Raw genomic sequence first — 26,410 nt, forward strand, 5'->3', positions numbered from 1 at the left:
GGGCTCCCTTCACTGTTGCTGCTTCCTCCATTCTCGAATGACCTTCCCAGTCTGCTGAGTTTTTGTCAGAAGGACTCCTGCAGGCCCATTAAGTCCCAGCTCAGGTGCCCCATGCACAATGCCTGCTTCCATTTATTGTAGCATTTGCTGACACTGAGCAGCAGGAGGCAGCTTGTTCGGAAACTCTTTTCCGAGCATTGAGCAAACTTCCAGACTCAGAATCTGCACTGAAAAAGGATTTCTTCCGTAAATGAATATCTATTATGAAAAGCAAATCATTTGATAAAATATTATGTAAATATTAGCTGTTGTCACTTCTGCCTTCCTTCTTCTTTCCAGAAATCACCTGCTAAGAAGCTGACTAATGCATTAAGCAAGTCCCTGAGCTGTGCTTCCAGCCGTGAACCTTTGCACCCCATGTTCCCAGATCAGCCTGAGAAGCCACTCAACTTGGCTCACATCGTGTGAGTATCCCTACCCTCCCAGTATAGAGACAATTTTCTTCAAGGGCACATGTCTGGAGCCACACAAAAGCAATTTCCTATCAGTGGTCAGCAACCAAGATTTTTAATTTAGTTTAAAAAAAAAAGTCAGAGTAATGCCATCATAATTTTTTGTTGTTGTTGAGGTATACAGTACTTCCACCAGGCTGGACAAGTAAAGTATGCAACACTAACATAATTCACCTGGAGGTGGAAAATATTTCAGAAAGCTTAGTTATAAAATATGGATGTTAGTGGTGTCTGCACATTGGAAGTTAACAATGGGATCACTGTGGTAAAAAATGATTTACAGTATATTATTCCTTAATTTCATATGTGCTTTGAGTTCCAAATATAAAAGCTGTTTGTTTTATTTCTCTGCAGACCCAGTTTAAGATGCCAGCAAACCTAGAAATTACTTTTGTTTTTCATCCCAAGCTGTATAACTTTAGAAGAATCATAGCCTGTGCAGGGGAAGGTTGAAGAGGGGGAGTAGCGGGAAAATTTATCAGAATATCCATAGATTCTTTTCTTCAAAGTATGTGTGAGTTTCGTGGCAGAAGGTGTTGGGCCAACAAACAGTCCTTCCAGCCATCCCTGCTACCTCCCAGAAGTTTCATGCCTTTGAACCTCTCTCAGGCCTGGGTGGCCAAGATAACAAGGGGGCTTAGGTAGAAGAAACAATTTTTTCCTTGGTGTTACCTTGGGCTCATAAGAAGAAAGAGTCTCATTACCTGCTTCTATGCACAATTAGATGTCATGTAGTCACAGATGCCTCCTTATGAACTGCCTGTAGTTTTCCACACTTCAGTGGGACCTATCACACCATAGGGCCTGTGTTTGCATGTTGACATCAAGAGGTGGGTGACGGGACCTACCGGTATAGGAATTCAACAATGCAAAGTTCATGCTTCAGGCAGTTCAGCATATGATCCATAAGGGGCACTGTGGTGGGTATGAGACCTTCGTGGAAGCAGCAACTATGTTCTCTGATGGACCTTAGCAAATACCACCAAACGATTTGTGTTGGGTCACGTCTGTGAGCTTTGTATAAATGCTTTGGGGATTTGTTTTGCTTGTTCCCGGGGATGCTCTGAGGCATCTCTGACCTCAGCAGTATACACAGCCTGGAGGCTCCTGTTTCTCAGCTTACAAGCTGGCATGGGCTCAGCCTCCAGAAACTAATGTAAACTAATTCTGTAGAATGTGGCTAACTTATTTTTGGAAATTATGTTTCTATAAATAAGCCTTAAAATAAGCCAGGGGTAAATAAATCTGGGGAATGTCCCAAAGGGCCAACCACTTGCAGAAATCTACCTCACAGATGCTTATTAAGAACCTTATTAAGATCTAGACTTTCCTTCCCATAGCCAATTAGACACAATCACTAAGTTGCTAATGAATGACCACAGCGAAGTGAGAGCAGCCGGTGCTCCCTGAGCTCTGCCGAGAGTAATTTCCTACCAGCCCTGCTGGGAGTTTCACCCCAAGAGAGCAGCCTTCAACAGAGCTGCTGGGTGTCATGAAGATAGAGGGTGTGGGTGTGAATAGCCTGGCTCTAAGAGCTTTGCTGCTTCCCACTCCTCCAAAGAATTAGGACGTGATGCACTGCAACGTAAAAGTCCATTTCACAGTGAGTCCCACTGGAGTATTATCTAGCTCAGGGCCTGTACCCAGTGGGTGCTAGGATTGGGTGGTATGTGTGTGTGTGTGCACGTGTGTGTCTGCATGAGAGAGAGAAAGAGAGGGAGAAAGAAGTATTTAATTGGCTGAGTAATAATTTTTACATTTTGACTTACGGGGCAATATAATCTGTTTTGTTATTTATTGAATTAACTGAGGGCTATAGCCTCACAATGCGTTCTTAGTTTATGTTCCATGGAGAGATTTTAAAATTCTGTACAAAATGTGTCTTCTTCTGAGAAAAACCTCTATGTATTTTACCAGATCCTCAAGAGTCCTTGAATCAAAATACTGATCTCTACTCACTGATAACATATTTTCCCAGGATGAAAGTTTTAATTTTAAAATGCAAATTGTACAAGATATTTAATTGTTGAAATAACATACAAGACATTCTGGATGTAGAATGTCAAGTCTATATTAGAAAAGAATTTTTTTTCTATTTTTAGCCATAGAAATTTTTTCCATATTTGTTTCTTTTTCAAATGCTATTGTCATGAGTAGATATCCATGTCTTTTTTCTGAGATTTCTAATTTTAAAATGCATTGCTCATTTAACAATTCTAAATTATCATAGGCACATCAAGGCCATTGAAATGAAAAAATAAATGGTATTAAGCCTTAATCATTTACAAAGAAGAATGCTCTCTTAATCTGCTATAATGAACATGTACATGGAATTAATGAATATTCACACTTCTTCCAAATGTATGTAAATAAGATTTTGATAAATTAGACAAAAATATATGACATTCCATACCACGTCATTTTATAATAAGCCCACTACTTTTATACAGTGCTGTACAATGGAAATAAGTGAAATTTAAGAAATAAAACACACCAATACTCCCACCTCCACTTAATGTGCTTAATTTATTACTCCCAAATATGACTTAAATTATAAAGGTCTTATGCAGAAGGAATATTGTCATAGTGCAGAAATGTGTATAGTAAGACACTTTATCATTGAGTCTCTAGCAAAAATCATCCTAAAAGTATGTTCCTTAGAACTATACATAGCAATAAAAATATGTTTTCTAGCTGTAGCTCTGTCTTGGTCATCCTCATTCCCTCTCTGATCTTTCCTTCTGCTTTACTAAATAATTTATTAAGCAATCTTTAATTGTAGTACAAACCACATCTTTGTCATTCTTTGGATGTAGTGTCACAAAAATATCCCAGTCCACATCAGTTACACCCATAGATAAGCTTACAGACAGAGGTAAGAAGGGAGCAGTGAGTGGGGTGCAAGCATTGGCAATATTGATGGGCATCCTCTGTCCTGTGCTGATGACCTGAGGTTCTGGACATTGGGAATTATAGCACAGACTCAAAATAAAACATTTTTTTGCCACTGTGAAAAAGTGTATTGATTTTGTAAATTAATACAAATTCTTCAAAGACATATTCAGAAAAAAATTCCATGATGTACATGTTTAAGTGAAGGATAACTGTATGTCCTTACATAGTGCTGAAATATGTAGAACATTATAGAGCTCATGGATATAAAATTTGATGTTGAACATTATACAGTCTTCTTAAATGCACATCTTGCTGTTTAATGATTGTGTTAAAAATTGCTGGCCAGGCACAGTGGCTCACGCCTGTAATCCCAGCACTTGGGGAGGCCGAGGCGGGCGGATCACGAGGTCAGGAGATCGAGACCATCCTAGTTAACACGATGAAACCCCGTCTGTACTAAAAATACAAAAAAAATAGCTGGGCGTGGTGGTGGGCGCCTGTAGTCCCAGCTACTCGGGATGCTGAGGCAGGAGAATGGCGTGAACCAGGGAGGCGGAGGTTGCAGTGAGCCAAGATCGTGCCACCGCACTCCAGCCTAGGTGACAGAGCAAGACGCCATCTCAAAAAAAAAAAATTTCTTTTACTACATGGCACATGTATACCTACGTAACAAACCTGCAGGTTCTGCACATGTACCCCAGAACTTAAAGTAAAATAAAAAAAATGCTGTTAGTCCTCTAATATATATTGCATCCAAAGTTGAGCAGCAAAAGCATTATAAGATACAAATAAAATTAAGAAAATAATAAGTGGAAAATGCTTTATCAATACATTAGAAAATATTTTTATTACTCATTTAATACTCAAGTTCCAACTTTTTCTTTTTTTTTCTTTTTTTATTTTTTGTAGAAATAGGACCTCTCTATATTACCCAGGCTGGTCTGGAACTCCTAGGCTGAGATTACAAGTGTGAGCCACCATACCTGGCCACAACTTAAATGTGAAAAAATGGCAAAAATATGGCACAGTCTGACTATGTAACAAGTTAACATTTTACAGGTAGCCTTAGATACAGTAAAAAAAAAAAAAAAATTAAATCAATAAGATTTTTAAACAGGTTGCGGTACTAATACACACACATATACACACACATACATACATTTGCATATGGAAATGAAGCATGTGACACACAGAAAATGCCATTTTTTTTTTAACTATAGCCAAGGGACTTTTTTTTTCTACCCATCTTGTAGAGAGGTGCTGCCAGTCATGAATTAGTCCTTAAATAGAAATGAGCAGGTGGTGACATTTTGGTATTTTGACATTTGTTCTTAGCTATTGTATTGCTTGTAAATATTACCATGATTAACGGTCTCTATTCTGTTCAATTCTTCGCTGCCAAAAGTGATACTTGGTAAGTAGTGCAGTCATTTCCAGTCTACTTACAAAGATGTATAATCATGATCATAAGTGGGGATGAGACACAAAACAAGTGAGCAATATGAGGCTAGTTTAGAACTAAGTCTTCTTATGCTGTACACTGAGTTCACAAGGATGCCACTTATATAAAAATGTCCTCTGTGAAGATCTTGTCCAGAAGGCCGTTGTGACTTACTCTCTTTTGTGGAGCTGTTTCTTTTACATAAAACCAAATATGTTCAAAATTCCCAGTGTGAGCCATTTGTTAGATAAGGTAACTTGCCATTTGATTGTGGAAGAAATAGGAATTTCAGTCCCTCTGAAAACCATCATTTGGTGCCAGAGCTAGCCATTCTTTGTCCAAAGTTCAACATTTCAGTGGTAGACCTTAAACAAAGCCATTTGCTGAGAAACCTTGATTTCAGCTTTGTAGTGACCAGATTCAATAGAATACATTTATCAAGCTAGTTAAAAAGCATTCTAAATCCACTTGTTTTCTCATTTTTAGACAGAGCAAGAAGGAGAAATTTTTTAAAAAAGACAAAATCAGAAGTGTGGGGTCAAGTATTTTTTTCAACTCTTTGCAAAGCTACAATGAAGATATTATACTCTGTTCACTGTTTTAAAATCTAACAGACCAAACTTTTCATAATTCACAGAGGACATTTGTATAAAATTAGCATCCTTCTTCCAAAGTGCTAGTGTTCAACTCAAGGCAGAATTAGTTTTAAACTAGCCTTGCGTTGCTCCCTTATATATCAAAGATATGTCTTAGATAAGTAATGCAAAACACTAAGATTGTTTTCAGAACTTCAGTTTTGTCTAGAGTAGATAAGTAGATGTTGTTTTGGCTTCATCCAACAGATGACATGTCTTACAAAATCTCAGAGTATAGTTTAGCACCAGCTACCTTGAAAAAAGTTTTGATGAATTTGTTATTTTTTATTTTTTTATTTTTATTTTTCCATAAGTTATTGGGGTACAGGTGGCATTTGGTTCATGAGTAAGTTCTTTAGTGGTGATTTGTGAGATTTTGGTGCACCCATCACTCGAGCAGTATACACTGTACCATATTTGTGATCTTTTATCCCTAACCCCAGAGACTTATTCTAAGTCTCAATGAATTTTTGCATGTAGTATTGACATTTTAAAGCCTGCAGAGCTTCAGGTCCATTCCATTCAATACATTGGGATATGCAAGTCTACCTTTTTCCCAGAATGTCTTCATTGTAGAATCCAAAGCTGTTCTCTAAGGTAAAAATTAAACCATTTACAAATTTGGATCTTAATTATGCCAATATAAATTGATTCTTTAGGCTGCTATAATTAATGTCTCATCTTCAAAACGTTCTATACTGTCAAACTCAAATATAGAATTATAGTGAAACTGAAATTTCCTCTGATTCAGAAAATGCTCCACCTCATTTTCCATCTTTTGAACTCTAAGTCCCATCTCATATTACCATTCGTTATCCTATATTGAACCTAAAAAAGGCTAAAAATGGCTTGGAGATGAGATAGGGATCTTAGCCCTATCATTTTACCTGAACTAAAACATTCATGATGGGGAAAGAATGACAGAATGAAATGAAAATCAGACGAAGGAAGACAGACTCCATGCAGTTGGTGTGTAGAACCATGAACAATTCTGAGGAAAATTGAATTCTGTTTTCCTTCTCTTATCATAAGAAAACAAGTGAAGCTTATGGGATGCTGTAGACCATATACTCTATCATATGGATCACCCAAACAACAGAAACTAACTTCATATATCCTTGTGGAGCTTACTTGCATCTTCACTTAGAACAAAGGCAAATAAGGTATGATATGATTTTACAGCCTGTGTCCTTTCAGACCAGGCATGTTGGAGAGGCCCATCATCATGGAGAACACAGAAGGAACCTTTCAAAGCCTCAGGAATCTTCCTCTTTCCAAGAGAATATAGATTCAATGATCAGGTCTTCAAGGCTTCTTGAGAAGGCAGTAGAAGTAAAGCCACTACCTTCTTCAAAATCCTTGCTTCATTCCAGAATATTATACAATGAAACATCAAGGCTCAAAGCTCATGCATCAGTATTCACATGGTGTCTGGAGATCTTCCTCCCAGTGTTTACCTGAGATTATATATTCTCAAGGAAATGTAACTTTAAAACACTTAAGGAATTTAATTGGAAAATATAAGATTTCTTGTTGATCCTGGGAAAGGTAGAACCCAGATCTTCCCATCCCGTTTCCTGGAGGGATGAGGGAGAGTTTTAAATTTGTGACTTTTATTTGTTTTAACTTTCCATTCACCCTGTGTTTTGTTTTAGGCCTCCCAGACCTGTAACCAGCATGAACGACACCCTGTTCTCCCACTCTGTTCCCTCCTCAGGAAGTCCTTTTATTACCAGGAGGTAAGTTCCAACCCTATTATAAAATAAGCCCTTTCTTTGGTAATGAGCCTTGATTCTGTGGTAAGAAAAATATTCTCATGCAAGCCAAGGGCAGAATATTGTTACTAGAAACTAACTTGCAAATATCCATTATAAGTTTTCAATTTCATTCATTTGTATGCATTTAAAGAGGGGTAGGGTGGCTTTGGGGATTAATGTCATGTCTGGAAACCTGCATTTATAATTTACCCACAGTAAGAATGTGAGGGTATGTTTCAGTTTTACTACTGACACACATGCATCCCATCTCATTAAGGAAGTCACGTTCATAGTCCTCAGAGTTGAAGTCAAAGAACTGGAATTTCAGGATGCAATGGTGTGTTACTATATAAATGGTGAAACGTGTCATTATTTAAAGCTAAGATACAAAAGAATCCTTTGTTGGTGAACCCTGGAGTTCCTGAGGCTAGAGGATAAAGACCAAACTTGGAAATGTAGTTTCCATATAAGTAATTTCACGATAATAATAAGAACTTTTTTAAAAGGTGGATCTGCATCTCATTTCTTTGCACAAGATCCATTCCCATGTGAGCAAGAAACAGGAGAAGCAAATATTTCTCTAAGAGTTAGCATCAGACATATGCAGGGTCAAGAGGTGCTCTGAGTCATTTGATCAAATATTGCGAATCAAGCACCAGATAATTATTTTATAAATACATGGAGAAGGCTCACGGGAAAGCAAAAACAAAGGTAAGGAAAATTGGAGTGAGTAATTGAACATAAGATTTCAAATGCCTTTCAGCAGAAAAAAGTACAGCCTCATATTTCACAAAATGCACATAATTCATCTTTTCCCTGAAGAGGTTTATAAGGTGCCAGTTTCACTGTAATATCCTGGTACATTCAACTGAGGATTTGAAGACAATGAGACTAAGAACACAGCTGATTTTTTTTCCTCTGAGTTCCTGTATGTGCCCATCAACAGGAACCTGAGATGAAGATGTTCCCCATAATTGTAATTAGCAGAGTAAACAGAATATGGCAGAAAATGGGATTTCTGATGTATAAACGAGGTCTGTAACAAGTGGAAATAAGGAAACAGTTATACAGCAGAACATCTGCAGTAAAATAATATGGTTTAGGCCCTCAGTAACTTCCTTTTAGCACTCTTTTTTAGAATCACCAGCAAATGCAACCATTTTTTTTTCTGGAACGAAATCATAAACTGTAAAATCTGTAAAAGACACAGGTCTGTGCATCTATCTAGGGAAGAAGACCTGACGTGATGTTTAGAAATATGTACTTTTATTAGGAAGCTCTGCATTCTGCAAATGTCAAGCAGAGGTAGACCCCATCCTTACTGAAGGTCATTTTATATCATTTCAGCTCGGACGGTGCTTTTGGTGGATGCGTCTAGATGGATAACATGACTTCTTCTACCCTAAAATATTCCTATAATACTTTGAGCTGTTCTGGTTCCTCCAGGGTGCATGGTACCCATTAACCCAAAATATGATTATTTCCCTTTTTTCCCATTTTCAGTCATTTTGGAATGTTCTCTGTGAACCACAGATGTGTTGTTTAAAGCTCACATTTCTTTCTATCACCACAGAGATTGGCCTACGGTTTCTGTTTTGAGGGTACTGTTCAATAAAGCTGTGTACACTAAATGTCTTTCCTCTCTGAGTGGGCCTTGCTCTGTCCATGGGAAGTTTTAATGAGGTCTCATTGTTTGACTCCCTCAGGTTACCTGAGGGGATAAGTGCCTCCAGCCCTGTGGCTGAAGAGCATTCCCTCATAAAGCTGTACGTAAATCAGCTTGATCATGGTGCACGGTCAGTATCCCAGCCCTGAATTGCTAATCGTAGTAGTAGTTCCATAGCTAGACTGATAAGTCATTCTACTCTGGCACTAAAATCCTTTCATAGTACGTCTTATTGGAGATAGAGGTCTTCTGGGGTTTAGTGAAATTGTGTTGAGGCTTTTCAACTTGAGCTGGACTTCGCAGCTCTTTCCTCTCCTTTCCACATATTTTATGGATTTCATAGCCTCATACTGGTATGTAAGAGATGTATATATGTGAAGTGTATCAAGCTGGATCTTCTTTGGACAAGTCTCTGCTTTTGTACAATTTGCAAAAAACCCAGATGGTAATTTCTAAGACTCTTGAATTAAGGAGTCTGTTGGAAAGATCTTTAGCATTAACTAGGTGAGGCTAGGACAATGTCATATAGCTGGACCTCATTGCAGTTAAAGACTTGAGGACTTGTACCTTTCTGTCCCATTGGACCTGGTCCATTTTCCCCCAGGGAGGGAAGTCTGATTCCTAATGAAGTAACAATTTCAAAAACAGTTTCTTGCTCTCAGTGCTTATTCTCTATCACTTGATAATGCTGGTGGTGAATCACTTTTGTTTTCTTAATCGTGTCGATAAACTAAGATGGATAGAAATATATCATGCCAGATGCAGGCAAAAGTTAAAGGTTCTATACTTCTATCATTGAAACAGAACCAAAGAAATATGACCTACGGCTCTGCCCTCACCCCTAGCCCATCCCAACAATGAAATAAAACCTAAGCAAGCCAAGTATAGTGCCAGTCAGTATAGGGCAGCACCGAGAAAGTAGGGAAGTTCTCCATATTTTATTTAGCCTAAGTTTAGTATTTTGTATCATGACAGATCCTAGAAAGATAAAGCCAAATGAGGCTGAATTGAAATCCCCACTCCAGAATCCTCACCACAAACTCCTGGCACTATTCACCTAGGGCCCTTCACAAGCATACCACTTTGATCTTCAAAAGACACAGGGATATAACTTTGAAGTCTTTTGACATCCTAGTAATCTACTTCACACAGATTTATGAGTGTGTACCTCTGGTTACCAGCATCATCTGTCGCATTCCCTGTTCTTACATCTTTTCTAGCTATGTACTTGATTCACTTTTCCCTTACTTAAAAGAAAAAAAAAGCAATTCTCAAAGGCACTCTCCCTTGGTCCTTCGAAGTCTTCTTACATGTGTGTATGTCTATGTGTGTGTGCATGTGTGCACATGTGTACATTCAGTGTTGGTCAGAAGTTAGGTAGAATGTGGGTCATATAACATAATTGATGGACAGATTCACTTCATTCATTTTCTTGATTGTAAACTGTATCCCTAATCTATTTTGTTTTCTTATAAATTTATGGGAAAGAGTGGCTGATTTGATGGAAATCTATTATCACCACTGGGGAAAGAGCTCTAAGAGCTATGTATGGTGAGCCAGCAACATTATCTAAGCTTATGAAAGTTAGTGTATTATTGTTATTATTGCAGATATTATTGCAAGGACTGACCACAAAGCCAGGTCCCAAAGGCTCTTTCTCCCCTTCACTGCCCACAGCTCTGCGCCTCTTAGGATCTGTTATCTTCTTTGGCATCATGCCTCCTTTTTAAAATCTTAATTATCTTGCCATAATCATTACTTCGTTTACATGAGAAAGTTAACCAATACTTTTTAATGTCAAGTAAGCTTCTTTCACTATGGTCAAGCTTCTTCATTAGTCAGAGTAAAGACTAATAAAAAAATTAGTCACACTTCTTTTACCTCCAATTTTAGAAACATCATTTAAAGGTTTCACAGGTATTTTCATAGTTGCAACCTCTAAAGTGGTAAGCACTCACAAAAGGAATCACCTTGACTATTCTATATAACATCTAGCCAGGTCTTATCACTCCACCAAATATTAGGAAATTGCTTACAATTCATATGGCATGTTGAACACAATCTAATGTGCTAGTTTCTGGTTTGCCGCAATAACAAGTAGTTAATTAATCATATTGTATTAGATGGCCGGGCAAGGTGGCTCACGCCTGTAATCCCAGCAATTTGGGAGGCTGAGGTGAGCAGATCATCTGAGGTCAGGAGTTTGAGACCAGCCTGGCCAATGTGGTGAAACTCCATCTCTACTAAAAATACAAAAATTGGCCAGGCACGGTGGCGGGCGCCTGTAATCCCAGCTACTCAGGAGGCTGAGGCAGGAGAATAACTTGAACCGAGGAGGCAGAGGTTGTGGTGAGCTGAGATCATGCCATTGCACTCCAGCCGGGACAACAAGGGTGAAAATCCATCTCAAAAAAACAAAAAATGATACTGTATTAGGCTCTGTAGTTCCTATAGGGAGAGTGCACCCACCCCAGATACTTCCCAAATCCTGATCCCTCCAAGAGGAGCAGCAATTGTGAGTTATTTTTTGGGTTGACTTGTTGGTCAGGTGATTGATAGGTTTGGGTTTTCAACCAAAGAAATGCTAATTCACTGTGCCTTTTTCATTTTTAAAAAATATTTTTGCTTACCCAAAGATTCTTTACTTAACAACCGTGGCTTTTAATCTGACTCAAAAAGTTCAAGCTAAATTTTAAATAGTTGTGATTTGATCATCAAAAGTAGCTAAAAATAAATTTTAGATACTGATTGTAGCCTTTCCTTTTGAAAATCAAAGTTTTCTTCATAGCTAATTTTTTCTAAGATTAATGCCCATCCATTTTCAGTCATAAAATAGATAAATTTGTAAATCAACATCTGGCACCATCCTGAAGATTTCTCATTCTTTTCAAACTTTCTGGGCATGTTGTATGAAATTTTATGAAGTTGAAATAATCACTCTCTGCAGATAATTCTTTACTTCATGTAGCCCCAGAGCTCTACTAATATGTTAGATCTTTCCAAACTGGAATTATACCAGTCTACACATCAACCCTAATAATTTTCTATACTATGCATGATTAAAACCACAGTCGCCTCTCTTGTTCAGTTCAGTAACCTTTACTCTCCTACTAGAGTTGCTTTGGCTGTTGTCTCTGCATGCCCTATACCAAGCAAACTTTCCTAGAGGCTCTCCTGACAAAAGTGCAATTGGTGTGACTTGATGATACCTGGGTACAATGTAGTAAATTAAATATGACCTAAGAATTCTTATTTTTTCCATGGTACCTGTTTGAGATGGTTGAACTTCTATGCCAGCCTGAATTGATGACAGCTAATTTTCCCACTGAGACACTAACCTATTTTTTAATACTGGTCTATGAATTTTCAGGTAATACATATTTTATATTTCAGATGTAAGCTATTGAAATCTAGAAAAAAAGAAACAATGTTTCAAGACATTATTTCTTGACAAAACAGATTTCTGGATTTTTTTATTATATTTAAGTTAGTGTGATGGCCTCATTACTAGACTATGTAATTCTAGTGAGAAGGAAAATTTTATACACTATAGATAGTTACTTAAGGAGACAGCCAACTTTATAAGTCATTCTTCACAAATCCAAATGTCATACAAGCTTATTAATAATTTAAGAATCAACAGAAATGAAAATATCTGTTCTTAATTTGCTATATTTCAAATATTGTTTTTCTTTTAACCATTGCGATAATTATTCTATATTAATATAATTTGTTTCTATAATATTTGTTCTCTGTGAGACTGCAGCCAGGCCTTTAATAACATGTTCAATAAAAGAAAAAATAATCTTTGTCAAGGGCTAATATAGTAACTCAACATTAGCAGAAGTGGTTTTTAAAAATATATTTCAGGTATCCAGGAAGCATCTGTGTGTGATTTTTTACCTTTGGACCCACCCCCTAAATATTTTCACTGAAGTAAAACTATTGGCATCAGTCGTCACCCTTCAAAGCTAAGGGGATAATTTTTTTAATAAGTATGAAACATTTTGAGATTGTTCTACTTTTCCAGAACCCATTGTGTAACTGTGTGTGTGTGTGTGTGTGTGTGTGTGTGTGTGTGTGTGTGTGTGTGTGTGAAAAATTTTGGAAGGTTATTTATCTCTAGATATGCTGCTTTCCAAAGGTCTAAAAAGGAAGTGGTGAGAAGCTAGAGGATTTTTGTTAGAAAAACAAAGTCTAAAGGAATATTTCCTGCCTTTTTTCTTTCAGCAGATATATGAACTTCAAAATTTACCATGCCATGCCCTCCAAGGTATGGCTGTTCCCACAACCATCAGTGATAATATGTATGTGAAAGGATGTGCTCATACAGTGGCAAGGGATTAGTGAAAAGAAAAAGATGGCGATAAGAAAAAGAGATTTGTGTGCACATGATTTTAGAAATGATAGTCTTGCTTCTCTTTGAAACTCAGATTAGAAAAGGTGTATCCCATGGTCAAGTTGAATGCCAAATAGTTCTCAGTTTCGGAGCTTAAAAGGAAGAATGCATTCTGATTTGAAGACAAGGCATGTAGAACAGAAGCAGCTTTTGAAGCTCAGTCTGGGTTGTATGAAAGCCATTGTCACATTCTGACACAATGATATGCTGGAAGCACTCTTTCCTTAGTCAGGAAGTAGGTTCCATTGTACCTGATCCCAAATCCCACAAAGAATTAGAAACTTAATTTCTCCATGCAAACTTCCAAGCTACAAAATCAAAGTTTAGAATCTAAATTAGTCCATAAAATATTGTGATAATATAGCACCTTGAAGGGATCATAATAAGCCACACATCATTACTGTTTTAGTCCCTTTATGTTGCTGTAAAGGAATGCCGGAGGCTGGGTAACTGATAAAGAAAAGAGGTTGAGGCTGGGCACGGTGGCTCACGCTTGTAATTCCAGCACTTTGGGAGGCGACGGCAGGTAGATCGCCTGAGGTCAGGAGTTTGAGACCAGCCTGGCCAACGTGGTGAAACCCTGTCTCTATTAAAAATACAAAAAAAAAAAAAAAAAAAATTAGCTGGGTGTGGTGGTGGGTGCCTGTAATCCCAGCTACTCAGGAGGCTGAGACAGAAGAATCGCTTGAACCCAGGAGGCGGAGGTTGCAGTGAGCCAAGATCGCACCATTGCACTCCAGCCTGGGCAACAAGAGTGAAACTCCGTCTCAAAAAAAAAAAGGAGGTTTATTTGGCTCATGGTTCTGCAGGCTGTACGTGAAGCATGGCATCAGCATCTGCTTCTGGTGAGACTTCAGGCTGCTTCCACTTATGACAGAAGGCAAAGGGAAGCTGGTTTGTGCCAAGATCACATGAGGAGAGAGGAAGCAAGCCACAGAGAAGAGGTGCCAGGCTACTTTTAACAACCAGCCCTCAAGGGAACTAATAGAGTGAGACCTCACTCATTGCTGTGAGAATGGCACCAAGCCATTCATGAGGGATCTGCCCCCATAACCCAAACACCTCCCATTAGGACCTATTTCCAACATTGAGGATCAAATTTCAACATGAAGTTTGGAGGGGTCAAATATTCAAACCATAGCAATCACTATTTTCACAGCAACTCAAGAGAAAAAATTTCACTTTGCTGCCTCTCTTCAAGCTTGGGAGCTGGAGAAGAGGTTCTGGTGGAAAGTACTTCAAGTGAAAAGACTTTAAAGACCCAAGTTTTAAGTGAAACCTGTCTCCCAGTCAACTCTCGAGGTTCTTGATTCATTTCATTTTGAAAGAGTGGCTATTTTTGTCTTGTTTTCATCATGCATTTGGCCTCCTCTGTACATAGTCATATTTTTGGCTTCCTGGAAACAGATGATGAGAAGAAGAATTTGAGGCTAGCTCTAGAAATTACAGAAACTATGTGAACAGTGAGTATCAAAAAGTTAGAAGTGCTTCTGGCACTAGAAATTAAGAGCTATAGCAAAACAAAATAGTTTATTTCCAGAAACTCATATATGTTCACGGTGTAACTCCCATATTTTCCAAGAATTATTTTTTCTAAGAATTCACATGGGAAAGGAACGGAAGATAAAAGGTTTTAAACTATTTCTTTAAACCAACACTGGCAAGGGCCAACACAAAGAAAATGACAACAAAAGTTAAGAGATGTATATATATAGAATATGTCTCATTCCTTTGAGGGAAGAAGGGACCTGGTTAGAAGAAGGAAGAAAAGGAAGAGGAGAGGAGAGACAGGCAAGTGGAGTAGAGGAAGGAGGAGAGGAGACCAAAGATTTGAAGAAAAAAAAAGGAGAAGGCCACCAAAGGAAAGTCCGGCCTATTGCCCCCTTCTCTCAGCCCTACCCGTACACAGTACTGAGGCTAGGGCTCCTCCATGCTTGGGCTTTGTCAGTGATGGGTGGTGGAGCCACATTTCTGGGCCTTCACTGACACATCTTCCTCCCATAGAAGTTCACCAGAATAATTTGTGGCAAACACATCTTTGTGGTTGACGTTCCTGTGTTTCTTTTCTCTACTGATTCTTGCTTGTTATCTTGCATGTTCAGCATGAGAGGTTGTCCCTGTGCAATTATTCGGCTGTTTGCTTAAGAAATTATTGCCATAATTTCTGAGATTCAAAGAACAAAGAAGCATAAGAAGGCAGGGAGATAGTTTAGTTTGGAGGGAAGAATCATGGATGTTTCACACAGTGTTTTGAATGGTTTTGCAAGCATCTGAAATAAATTATGTAATAGATTCATCTATCTTTAGTTACAAAAAAGAATTGGGGGGATATTGGGCAGCAGGGGTACTGTAGGTACTGCATAATGAATGTATGGAGATCTGCTTCAGTAGACAAAGTCTGGAATGCAGTTTTGGTGGGGTAACTGTACATCACAGAAAACAGAAACAGTTTTGGTGGTATAATGGTACATCAGAAAATGATGGCTGAAGGTGGTTATTTGGCCCTGATGGGCAGGTTTCACAGTTTTAAAAGGAAAACATCAATATGCTGGAAAAAGAAAGTTATTGAGGTCATCAGGAAAGTAAATTATCCTAAAACACAATCTAATTTATTTTTAAAGTCAATTTTGGGCCGAGCACGGTGGCTCACACCTGTAATTCCAGCACTTTGGGAGGCCGAGGGGGGCAGATCACTTGAGGTCGGGAGTTCGAGACCAGCCAACATGGTGAAACCCCATCTCTACTAAAAATTCAAAAATTAGCCAGGTGTGGTGGCGCATGCCTGTAATCCCAACTACTCGGGAGGCTGAGGCAGGAGAATCACTTGAACCTGGAAGGCAGAGGTTGCAGTGAGCCAAGATCTCACCACTGCACTCCAGCCTGTGCAACAGAGCAAGACTCTGTCTCAAAAAAAAAAAAAAAGAAGTCAATTTTGTTGGGTACAGTTGAACTTTTTAAGTACAGCAATACTTTATATAACAGATGCCTTTCTGAAGAGCTGAGTGAAAATGTCATTCATCTGACAAACATGCATGTCTACTCTTTGCTAGTCATTTTCTTTACAAATCAAATTTAATATTAAATTTATCAGATACCTCACTATTCAAGGAATCTTTTAATATACACTATTATAAAGCAAGAATTCCAACTATAATGTGCATAGTTCTAATGTGTTATGTATAAATTTATATTTTTTAGTACTTCATGGCCTGAAAGAATGGTGCTTTATAGTAGAGCCCTAAAACTTGTAGTACAAAGTTTTTAAGATTTTAACTAATTTATAAACCATTATATATATATTTAGTAGATTTAGAGTTTCTTGAAAATTTTTGGTGGAACCTCATAATTTAGATCCCAATAGTTAAATATTTGGTATTCAAACAAAGACAGACAATTTATTTTTCTATTTTCCATGAAGAAGGAGAGGGACAATTTTAGATTCACCAGTGTGCAGGGCAAATTCTTACTTAACCTATAGAGGAGCAAACTTTCTTCAAACACATTACCAATACAATTGTAATACTAAGAATCAATACCATAGTTCTCAATGTAGCATGACTACAAATTGTCACAGTAGATTTTGGATGACTTTACCATAGCCACACTTAATGAATTATTATTTATATTTCTATTTGTACTTTAATAAAACTATATTTTAAACTTTAAAATTGTCATTTAAATTACTAAAGAAAATGAGTAGTTCCCATAATGAATCCATAATGTTAAGAATTTGCTTTAGCAATGAGACTATATTCACTAGCTTTGTATTAATATAAACATAAGAAATAACAATATATATGTATAAGACTCAAAGGTGTATTTCTCTGTTCCTCTGAAAATTTTCTTTGTAGCTCCACAGCCAAGATCATGTGGCTTTTGCTTGGAGTAGTAAAACACTTCTAATATGAAGCAATCTCTAGCTAGGTAATTTTCAAGTCTTTCTATCCAGAACAGAAAGTTGGAGGATGTAGGGAAGGCTAAGTTCTTGAGTGGGATCTAAAGGCTGGCAGGACTTAGTGAACTATTGGACTGTTTACATGATATGCCATGATAAATGTTGAATGAATTTTCATTATGTCTAGACATACTCAATATAAATGCTTGCTTGTTAAGCAAATAGCAGAGGTCAAATCTGGGATCATGGTGATTGCGATTGTGGTTCTCAGGCTGGGTTTCTATTCCTACTTGAACTCTGTGGAAATCTGAAAACATCTTGAACATTTCAAAATAATAAGAGATCTGTCTAAATGAAACTTGGATCTAGACTTGGGAGTGTCTGTTGCCAGTTTCTATTCTTGAGTGCATTGCCGTGTTTACGCTCTTCTTGGCTTTCCCATCTTATTAACTAGCTCTCCTCCCAAGGACAGTGAAGTAGAGCAGAACAAACTGCTGGCTAGGGCTGCTCCAGCTTTTCTGAAGGGCAAAGGGTAAGTTACAGCCAGAGTGTACTGGAACCCTGCATTAACTAAACTAAAAATGGAGATTTCTTTTGTCAAAAATGCTTTGTGTGTGAAAGACCGTCTTTGATTCAGTAAAAGCAGCTCTGCTTTAACCCAATTAACAGCACTAAGTAGTTATTTCCAGTAGACATATCTGTGTTGTTATTCACTTTCCCGGATTTGTGTCCTTTTCTTTTTTGAAATGACTAAGCTGAAGACTCGATTTTCTGAAGGATATTTAATCTTTGCTTGCAACCAATTTCAATGTATTTACTCTACAGATGAATACCTTGGCCTTAGTGGTTGAAAAATGTAAATCTGTTTTCTAAAACTTTATTTAACCTAAATGGAAGTCTTTATTTTTAAAGTTAGTGGAATCGAATTGTGGATTTCATTGCCTGGATTTCGCTTGTGTTTTTCATAGCACATCACTTACTACCCTTCCTTTACCTGCTTGGTTTTCTAAATGCCTTTTCTACCAAAAACTCACTCCTACCTCCTCTACTTATTTCTGTCCACCTCTCTTAACAACACCCTTTCTTTCCCCCTGCCCTGTTTCAGGATACAGTACAGCCTGAATGTGGCAGACAGGCTAGCTGATGAACATGTTCTCATCGGGTTGTATGTCAACATGCTCCGGAACAACCCCTCATGGTTAGTGCAGGTTTGGCTGCTTGACTGTCCTTAGAGAGGGATACAGTCTGAGCTGGTGACAAGCAGTCTCAGCAAGGAGCAAGGTCACTGGATGCCAGTGGTGACACTGAAGCACTGTTAACTGGTTCAGTTAAGAAGTCTTTCGTGATGTTAGTTTGGATACTTCCCATGAAGGAACCATAGGATTCATATCCTTGTTTATAAATTAGCTAAAACAAAAACTTGCATAAAGGGATGCCTTGCTAAATATTAGCCTTCAGGTAGATTCAGGACTCCGGGTCCCACCAATCAGTTCTGTGCTACGTGTCATATCAAATTACCACAGGATGGTGATAAAAGAATTTGTCTTATTCCAAGGACATGGATGTCTCTGCTGATTTGGAAAACAATGCTTCATTTTACTTAAGAGTGAAAAAGAGAAAATGCGATGTGATTGAATCACAAAATGGAAATCATTTCTTTAACAATGATAACAGTGGGAACAATCGTCTTTCAGCAATTCTATTATACATTTTTCTGATGACCATCCTGCTAAAGCCTGCTTTCACATCTTGGAATACACAAAACTTAGTTTCAGATATGTTAAATTCAGGAATTAAGATAGCCCTGTGTACTTGGATAAAGCCATTCAAAAGGCTTTTCTCCATTTTCATTGTGATATAGGAGACTCCTTCCATTGGTTAAAGTTACTTGATATTAATAATAAATGTGGATTTGCAGCTTGAATTAAAGGAAAAGGACAAACTATGTATCATATGTATTTTTCAATCTAGTTCAGACTATTGTTTTATAAACATATTTAGCAAACCAATTCCTTGAAAATATGTCAATTTTTCTCAACCACTTCAATTTTCTCTCAATTAAGGGCCCATGGATTTTCCATAGTTACAATTATTAAGAAAGCCAATGGGTTCAATTTCCATTAAAATGTTTCAAATCTTTAGCATGGCAAGTCCTCTTTCCTCTACTATTAGAGGAAAAGTAATTGGCAAAATTAATGGCAATTACATTAAAAGTGATGACAAAAACTGCAATTACTTTTGCACCAACCTAGTATTTCACCAAGGCATTCCTCAGATGCTAGGCCATTGCTCCATGCTCCTTGCCCTCACCACTTGATGTTATTAGCCGCTTTGTTTCTGAACCTCTTTCCTCCTCACTTGAGTATTTTCAAAATTTTCTTCCTATTACTGCTTCTTAGATCTATTTTTGCAAGATTAATACATGAGATAATTTTTAGTTCTCATGAACTGATGAACATTTATGTGCTTTAGTACATACATGTATCTTAATTTGTATTTTTAAAAATGTATAACCAGTACACTAGTTTAATTTTACCTTAGATCCTACTGTTTAAGGGGATAAAAATGCACTCTTTGGCTGACGTAAATCCATCTCTTTCTTCAAATTTTGTGAGCTTCTAGATTAAATAGTATCCACTTTTTCACAACTCAGGCTCTCAAAACTACAAAATTGCTTTATTCCCAAGGAGTTTGGTACTCCAGTGTTACATGGTAGCTGAAGCAGTAGAACCAAGCATTGAATTTTTTTTTAATTGTATTGGTCATCTTTGAAGAAGAATACAGTCAGTGTAGATTCAATTGTAAGACTATGATGCGATCTCACATCATGTCCTCTTCCCATAATTCTAAGCACACTCCAGTTATTTCTACTGCTCTTCTTTGACCTTTTCTTAATTAAGGTTGTTAACAAAGAAATCTCCAAAGAGAAAAGCTCAAAGTTTGTCACTACCAGCCATTTTCCCTACTCAAGTGATTAATCATATTGACTTGATGGTTACTTAAGACCATAAATCTGTCTCAGCAGAGACACCTTGCATCTGCCTGATGAAAGCTAAATGTGATTTGTATTTTGAAAACAAAGCAGAATTTAAGGCCAACCAATCAATGAAGGAGGCTTTGTTTTAATAGCTGCACCCTCCATATTTCTCATAGTTTTTTCTATCCTTAAAAAATTCCAACTTCTTTTTCAAATTTCTCATTTTTTCTTCCCTTTTCTTTATGTTTAATTAGATCCCAACAATTCCTCATACCTGTCATGGTTCTATAAGTAATGTAATGACCTCTTACCTCCTTTAACATCATTGTAGCTACAATGCTTTACCATCATTAAGTTACAGTGAGACCTATAATAATAGTAATAATAATAGTAAGTGTTTTTAAAACACTTACCTCATGCCAAGCTCTATGTTCAGAGCCTTGTATACATAATTTCTCCTAGTCCTTAAAGTAAGCCCATGGAGTAAATAAGATCATCCCCCTTTTATAGACAAGTAAAGGTATCATTTTAGAGAGCTTACCTGACTCTCTCTTAGTCCCACAGCTATAAAAAGTGGGGCAGAGATTTTAACCATTATCCATCCAAGTTCATAACCACTGTGTTTCATCACCTCTTTTAAAATCTGCATCAACACATGCCTTTCAAGATCTTTTGTGGATGCCTCCTTCACACTGCATCCTCCATGTATTTACTGAAACTGTATATCTTATTCTAGTGTTTTTATTTGATTTTAGCAAATATTTTGAGCACATACTAGTAACAGGAATGGTGATTCTTAACAAGTTACCTTTTATGTATGTAGTTCCTTGAGTTGTGACTTCTCATGTTAATTGTAAGCTTCAAAAAGGGCAAGAGTTTTGTCTTCAGTCTCTTTTATCTTATTACAACAGCTGGAGTAAGAATAATAAATTCTGTATTTATGAAATGCTCCAAAAATTACAAAGCCTTTTTCCACACGTTATTTAATTTACTTCTCATAGTCCTAGAAGGTTGGATATGATTATTTCCATTTCACTGTTTAAAAAATATGAGCTTTGAGACATTAAGTGACTTATCCAAAGTCACATGCTAGTAAGGGCTTGCAAACAGGTCTTATGACACTGGTTCCCATCTATTTTCCACCCCATTCCTTGGCCTCCTTGAATGTGCACACTTCATGAGATGCTCTGCAAACAGGAACCTAATAGCTGTTCTCCATCAAAAGCTTTGTTTTTGCCATTATTCAGACATAATCCTGATTAACTCTGTGTGGGGGTCTTCTACCCTATATTAACTACTTAACACACTGGGAAACTGACTTATTTGTAATAGTTTGCTGCTAAAGAAACACTTATGTCATTGCTGGTTCTGTCAGATAAGTCAAATAAATAAACTGCAGCTCAAGGGAGAATTTCTGCTTCCTTCCTAATTCAATGAAGTTTTAAAAGCCTTAATAATTTGTATGCACCTTCCTCGTTGCAGGAGAAGGAGTCTGAAAATGTGATACAGTGTGGGCTTTTACTACCCTCCCCCAAAGCTTGTCAAATTCCTGGGCTTGCTAGTTTATACCAAGGTCTGTAGTAGACCAACCAAATGATTTGAAACCAGCCCAGAACTTCTACCTCTAACATTGTCAGTTGATTAGACTCCTGATGTCATATGACTAGGTTAAAATTGTTCTGCTTATATTTTTTCAAGTACAAGAAAGTGTACATTTGTGTTGTCAATAGATTTCTTGTTAAGTGGATTAATAATCCATCTAATTTAAAATTGCTCCACAATATTTTATGCTTTGGGAAAAAAGACATCTAAGAATGCCTATTTCAGAATTTCATTTACGAGGTCTAAATTTTTATTAGCTTGCATGCTTAGAACTCTTTAATAGATTCCTATTGGACCTAGTTTACAACCCAGACCCCTCACCATGGTGTACAAACCTGCATGTGACTTAGCCCTTGCCTACTCCTTTCTCAGCCTCAGATCTCATGGGGTTCTCCCATTCAATCACTACATTTAGTCATGTCAGTTTTTGATCAATTCCTCCAACGAACCAAGCTCTTTCCTGCCTCAAGACTCCAATACTAGTTCTCCCCTCTGTCTAGAACATTCTTTCCCATTTCACCCCTACTATATGCACATGAACTTGCTTGTCTAGCTTCCAATCTTAGATTAAAGACACCTCCCCCAGTAGGTCCTCTATATTAGTCTCTATTATAGCATACTATTTTTATTTTCTTCTTATCAGCTGCAGTCATTGGTTGGTTGGTTAGTTGGTTAGCTGTTTGGCTGGTTAGCTCATTGGTTGGTTGGTTGGCTGACTGGTTAGTTGGTTGGTTGGTGGCTGGTTGGTTGGCTTACTATTTACTGTATCTTCAGTGGGGCAGGGACCCTCTCCAACTTGTTCACCACCTTATCTCTGACATCTAGCACAGTGCCAGGCACATAGTAGGTGCTCAATAAACATCTGTTGATATTGTAGAATATCAGTAGTGCAGTAGCTAAAAAAATTCCATCTTCCCCTAAACAAAGTTGTTAGGAGTAGTCAGAAACTTTCCTAGCAAAATTAGAATTTTTACTATTTAAAAAAATCACTATTATAGAGTAGCACTTAAATTGAACATTTAGTATAGGAGTATAAAATAGATGAAAAATTAAAGTATTAAGCTTTGTGTAGTGGTAGACATGGGCAAAGATAAGCACCAGCAATTCACTGATGTGAACAGAGCAACTAATAGGGCATTCTAAAATTTTTTTAAAAACTTAAAGTGATAATTGGGCAAGAATTTTTTTTAAATTTTAATGCCCCCCTAGATTCTTCATCTTTGTATTAGTTTGCTAAGAATGCCAGAGCAAAATGCCATAGACTTGATGGCTTGAACAACAGAAATTTATTTTCTCACTGTTCTGGAGGCTGGAAGTCCAAGACTAAGGTGCCAGCAGGGTTGGTTTCTCCTGTCCTTGACTTGCAGATGGACACCTTCCTGCTGTGTCCTCAAATAACCTTTTCTCTCTACCCTAGTGTCTCTTCCTCTCCTTAAAAGAACAGCAGTCCTATGAGATTAGGGCCCCACACTATGACCTCATTTAACTGTAATTAAAGGCCCTATCTCCAAACATAGTCACATTCTAAGGTACTGAGGGTATTCATATGCTTTAGCATATGAATACTGGGGGAGACACAATTGAATCCATAACCCACTTCCCCACTGAATCCACTGAATTGTATGCCTTTAATATTTTTAATGTGTAGGTCAAGATTTGACTGACTCTTTTTAGTACATTTTGTTGATTTTGAAAAATGTGAGTTTATTGCAATCTGTTGAAACAAAAAAGAAATTATAATCTGTTGAAAGAAAAAAGAAGAGTTACCTACACTTACTGACAGTGTCTCTTTTATATGAGTTTTCATTTCCTGTTAACACGACTCCTTTTGTTTAGTAAAATTTTTAGGAACTTCAATTATAGAACTGGACTTCTGAGAAAGATATTTCCTTAGAATCCTGGAAATATAAATCTAAAGACTGTCACATCAGGAACAGTTGGAGCAGAAGGAAATGGAGGAGTCTGAGAGTTTTTAGAAGATACAATGCATGACCTCAACTGTAACATAGGGGGTTGTTGAAGTCAGGGTCTCAATAAAGGAGTTTAAAGGTCTCCTTTAAGGAAGCCATTATTGTGGTAAATTCTTATTATTATCCATGAAGATTGCCATTTCATGATTTCCTGTCTTTTTTTGTTGTTATTCCAAACCACTCACAAAGGGCCACTACACTAAGCTTTGAGAGTTAGTTTCTTTCCCCGTTGTTCAGTACTGTAAAACCGTTTCTCGGTCCCCAGTGTCACTTTGTTCCTTTCTACCCTGACTCTCTTGAGCTCACTGACTTCTAAATGCCAAAAAAAAAGTGCTCTATTCCCTTAGCATTTTGCTCTAAACCAACTGCCAAAGATAGGAAATAATCTAATAAAGCAATCTTCCATTTGAGTTAACTAATAATGCTTTCTCAGGTACTAATCCTCTTAATAGAAGAGTAGTACATGAAACTCGGTGGCCTTCTAAATTAATTTCTAGTGATAAAATTCCCATCACTATCCAGAGTAGTAGAAAAAATATGAAAAGAAAATATAGAAGCATTTATATATGCTTTTGCTTTTGCATTTATATATGCTATATGCTTTGGATCACAGTATTTTCTGGTTGACTACCCTAACTTAGAAAGCAGAACAGGCCCAGAAAAAAATCAAAAGAATGTGAACAAACCGTGAGTTCCCAAAAATCTTTGCTAAATCACACTTTCATAAGCCCTAGCTCAGCTGGGGCCACTTGAGCTTCCTAGAATGCCATTTTGAAATCACTGGCAACAGACACTGGCCATGCATTTTGGGTAGAATGTGGAGGGCTTTCAAAATAATGGATTTTCCTGCTCTGAAATGCAGTCAACACTGCAATCACTTGTTAATTCATCATAGTCTTGTAGCAAGATTACTGATTATAAAGTCCTGAAATGAATAGCTAGGGCTGGAGAAAGTGTTGGAATTGGTATTTATTTTAATGATTTAGGGATTATTGATCATTCATTTTCAACTATTTGTAATTGAAGTCTTGAAATAGAGGAATTTATCAGAAGAATGCCTCCTTCACCCTTGTATAATTTGAACATACTGAAATGGCATATGTGGACCCATAAATTGTTCATGTGCACAAAGGGGTAATATTATCACACAGGCCCTCATTCAGTCAGTGCTGGGGGAGGAAAGGCATGGAGGTATGAGTTATCGCTTGCTATACAGAATCCCATATCTTCACGTCTTACATTTCCAGGAGGTTTTTAAAAATATAACCTTCATATTACTTACACTAGCTAGTCATTCATTTTAAAAGTACTTTTATCAGAAGTTTTTATCAAGATTTTTAAAATTATTTATTTATTTATCAAAATACAAATGTTTCTGACAAAGTCACTTTCAAGGTGTCAAAGATATCATGTTCCTGGGCCTGGAGCAATGGGCATTGTTATCCGCAAAACACTGTGTTGAATTAGATGTATAGCCCCTAATACATGAGCCGGAAATGATAAACATGTTAAAATCAAATTCAGTTGTCTCTTTGTGGGGCAGTTTGATGTCGAAAGAAAAGACAGTGTAACTTTCTCTTTTTCATTGAAGCTGTAATAAAGAATTTAGTTATTATTTTTAACCATTGCAGAATGCAGACATTGTTTTATAAAGACAGACATCTGCTTTAAAGCATCAGTTTTCCAGAGATAATTCTGCCTTTGCTATTAAAATTATTTTCTTACTCCAAACCTAAACTTGTGTAATGAATAAAATCTCAATCCACTGGGATTGATACTAAACATTATGTAAGCCCTATATCCTACAATTTTCTGTCTTAAGGGAATGTTTATAACATATCACACATGCTGTATGGGTATCTGTTAAATACTCTTGAACAACTCTCTCTTTTATATCGTTTATATTTAGGTTTCATTTCACGTATTTGTGTCTTCCATTTTGTTTTCGAGATCTTCTAGATCCTTGATACTCAGTGTTGAACCAGTACACTGGACCAATATTATCGACATTTCTTAGAAGCTTGTTAGAAATGCATCTTCTCAGGTCCCGCCCTCCCAACCTCCCCTACCCTACCACCACAGAACCAGAAACTGCATTTTCACAAGATCCCTAGGTGATATGCTTACACTTTAAAATTTGAAAAGCACTGCTCTAGATAATTGTCAGATGGTAGATGATATTTTGAAGGAGATGAGGATTACTAATGGATATGAACATGTTATTTAAAAGGCAAAATAATAATAACATTATATTAACTAATATTTTTGAGCACCTCATGTGTTCCAGGCATCACACTCTTTTGATGCTTTTTGCATACATTATCTCATTTGAGCAAAAGGAAAGAGAAGCCTCTTTTTCTGAGGAGGGAGAAATCAGTTGTTAGATAAGGAAATTCAGGAATGTTCTAGTTATTTATTATAGCTCAGAGAAAAGGGCTAAGTCTAGAGTGGAAGTATTCACATTAAAACAGCTATAGCTTATATATGCAAGGGGTATAGGCTAGAGCAGAGATAATGTAGACAGGAATGTCTTATGATGACCAGAAAAAAAAAAACAAACCTGTTATATAGTGGATTCAGCTAACCAGAGAAGAGCTATTTGGAAGTGACATAGCCAAAATGCTGGAAGAACATAATTACTTTCACTCATCTTCTCACTTC

At 37.2% G+C, this 26,410-nt stretch overlaps 1 protein-coding gene across 29 annotated transcripts in view; it reads left to right on the forward strand.

Annotated features, from left to right (window-relative positions):
- Positions 1–26,410, forward strand: part of DTNA (dystrobrevin alpha) — a 410,756-nt gene that overhangs the window by 340,065 nt on the left and 44,281 nt on the right. For 24 of the 29 annotated variants that reach the window (XM_063597316.1, XM_063597318.1, XM_057300431.2 and 21 more), the window contains 2 exons: positions 340–464; positions 7,139–7,222. In XM_063597316.1, coding sequence (XP_063453386.1) covers positions 340–464; positions 7,139–7,222 — 209 coding nt within the window. Of the gene's footprint in view, positions 1–339; positions 465–7,138; positions 7,223–8,587; positions 8,876–8,946; positions 9,037–17,654; positions 17,733–18,305; positions 18,399–26,410 lie in introns of those variants that run through there. The other 5 variants (XM_055102482.2, XM_057300436.1, XM_055102483.1 and 2 more) reach the window with 2 other exon arrangements.

This window comes from Pan paniscus, chromosome 17 (genome assembly GCF_029289425.2).
Source record: "Pan paniscus chromosome 17, NHGRI_mPanPan1-v2.0_pri, whole genome shotgun sequence".
NCBI lineage: Eukaryota > Metazoa > Chordata > Mammalia > Primates > Hominidae > Pan > Pan paniscus.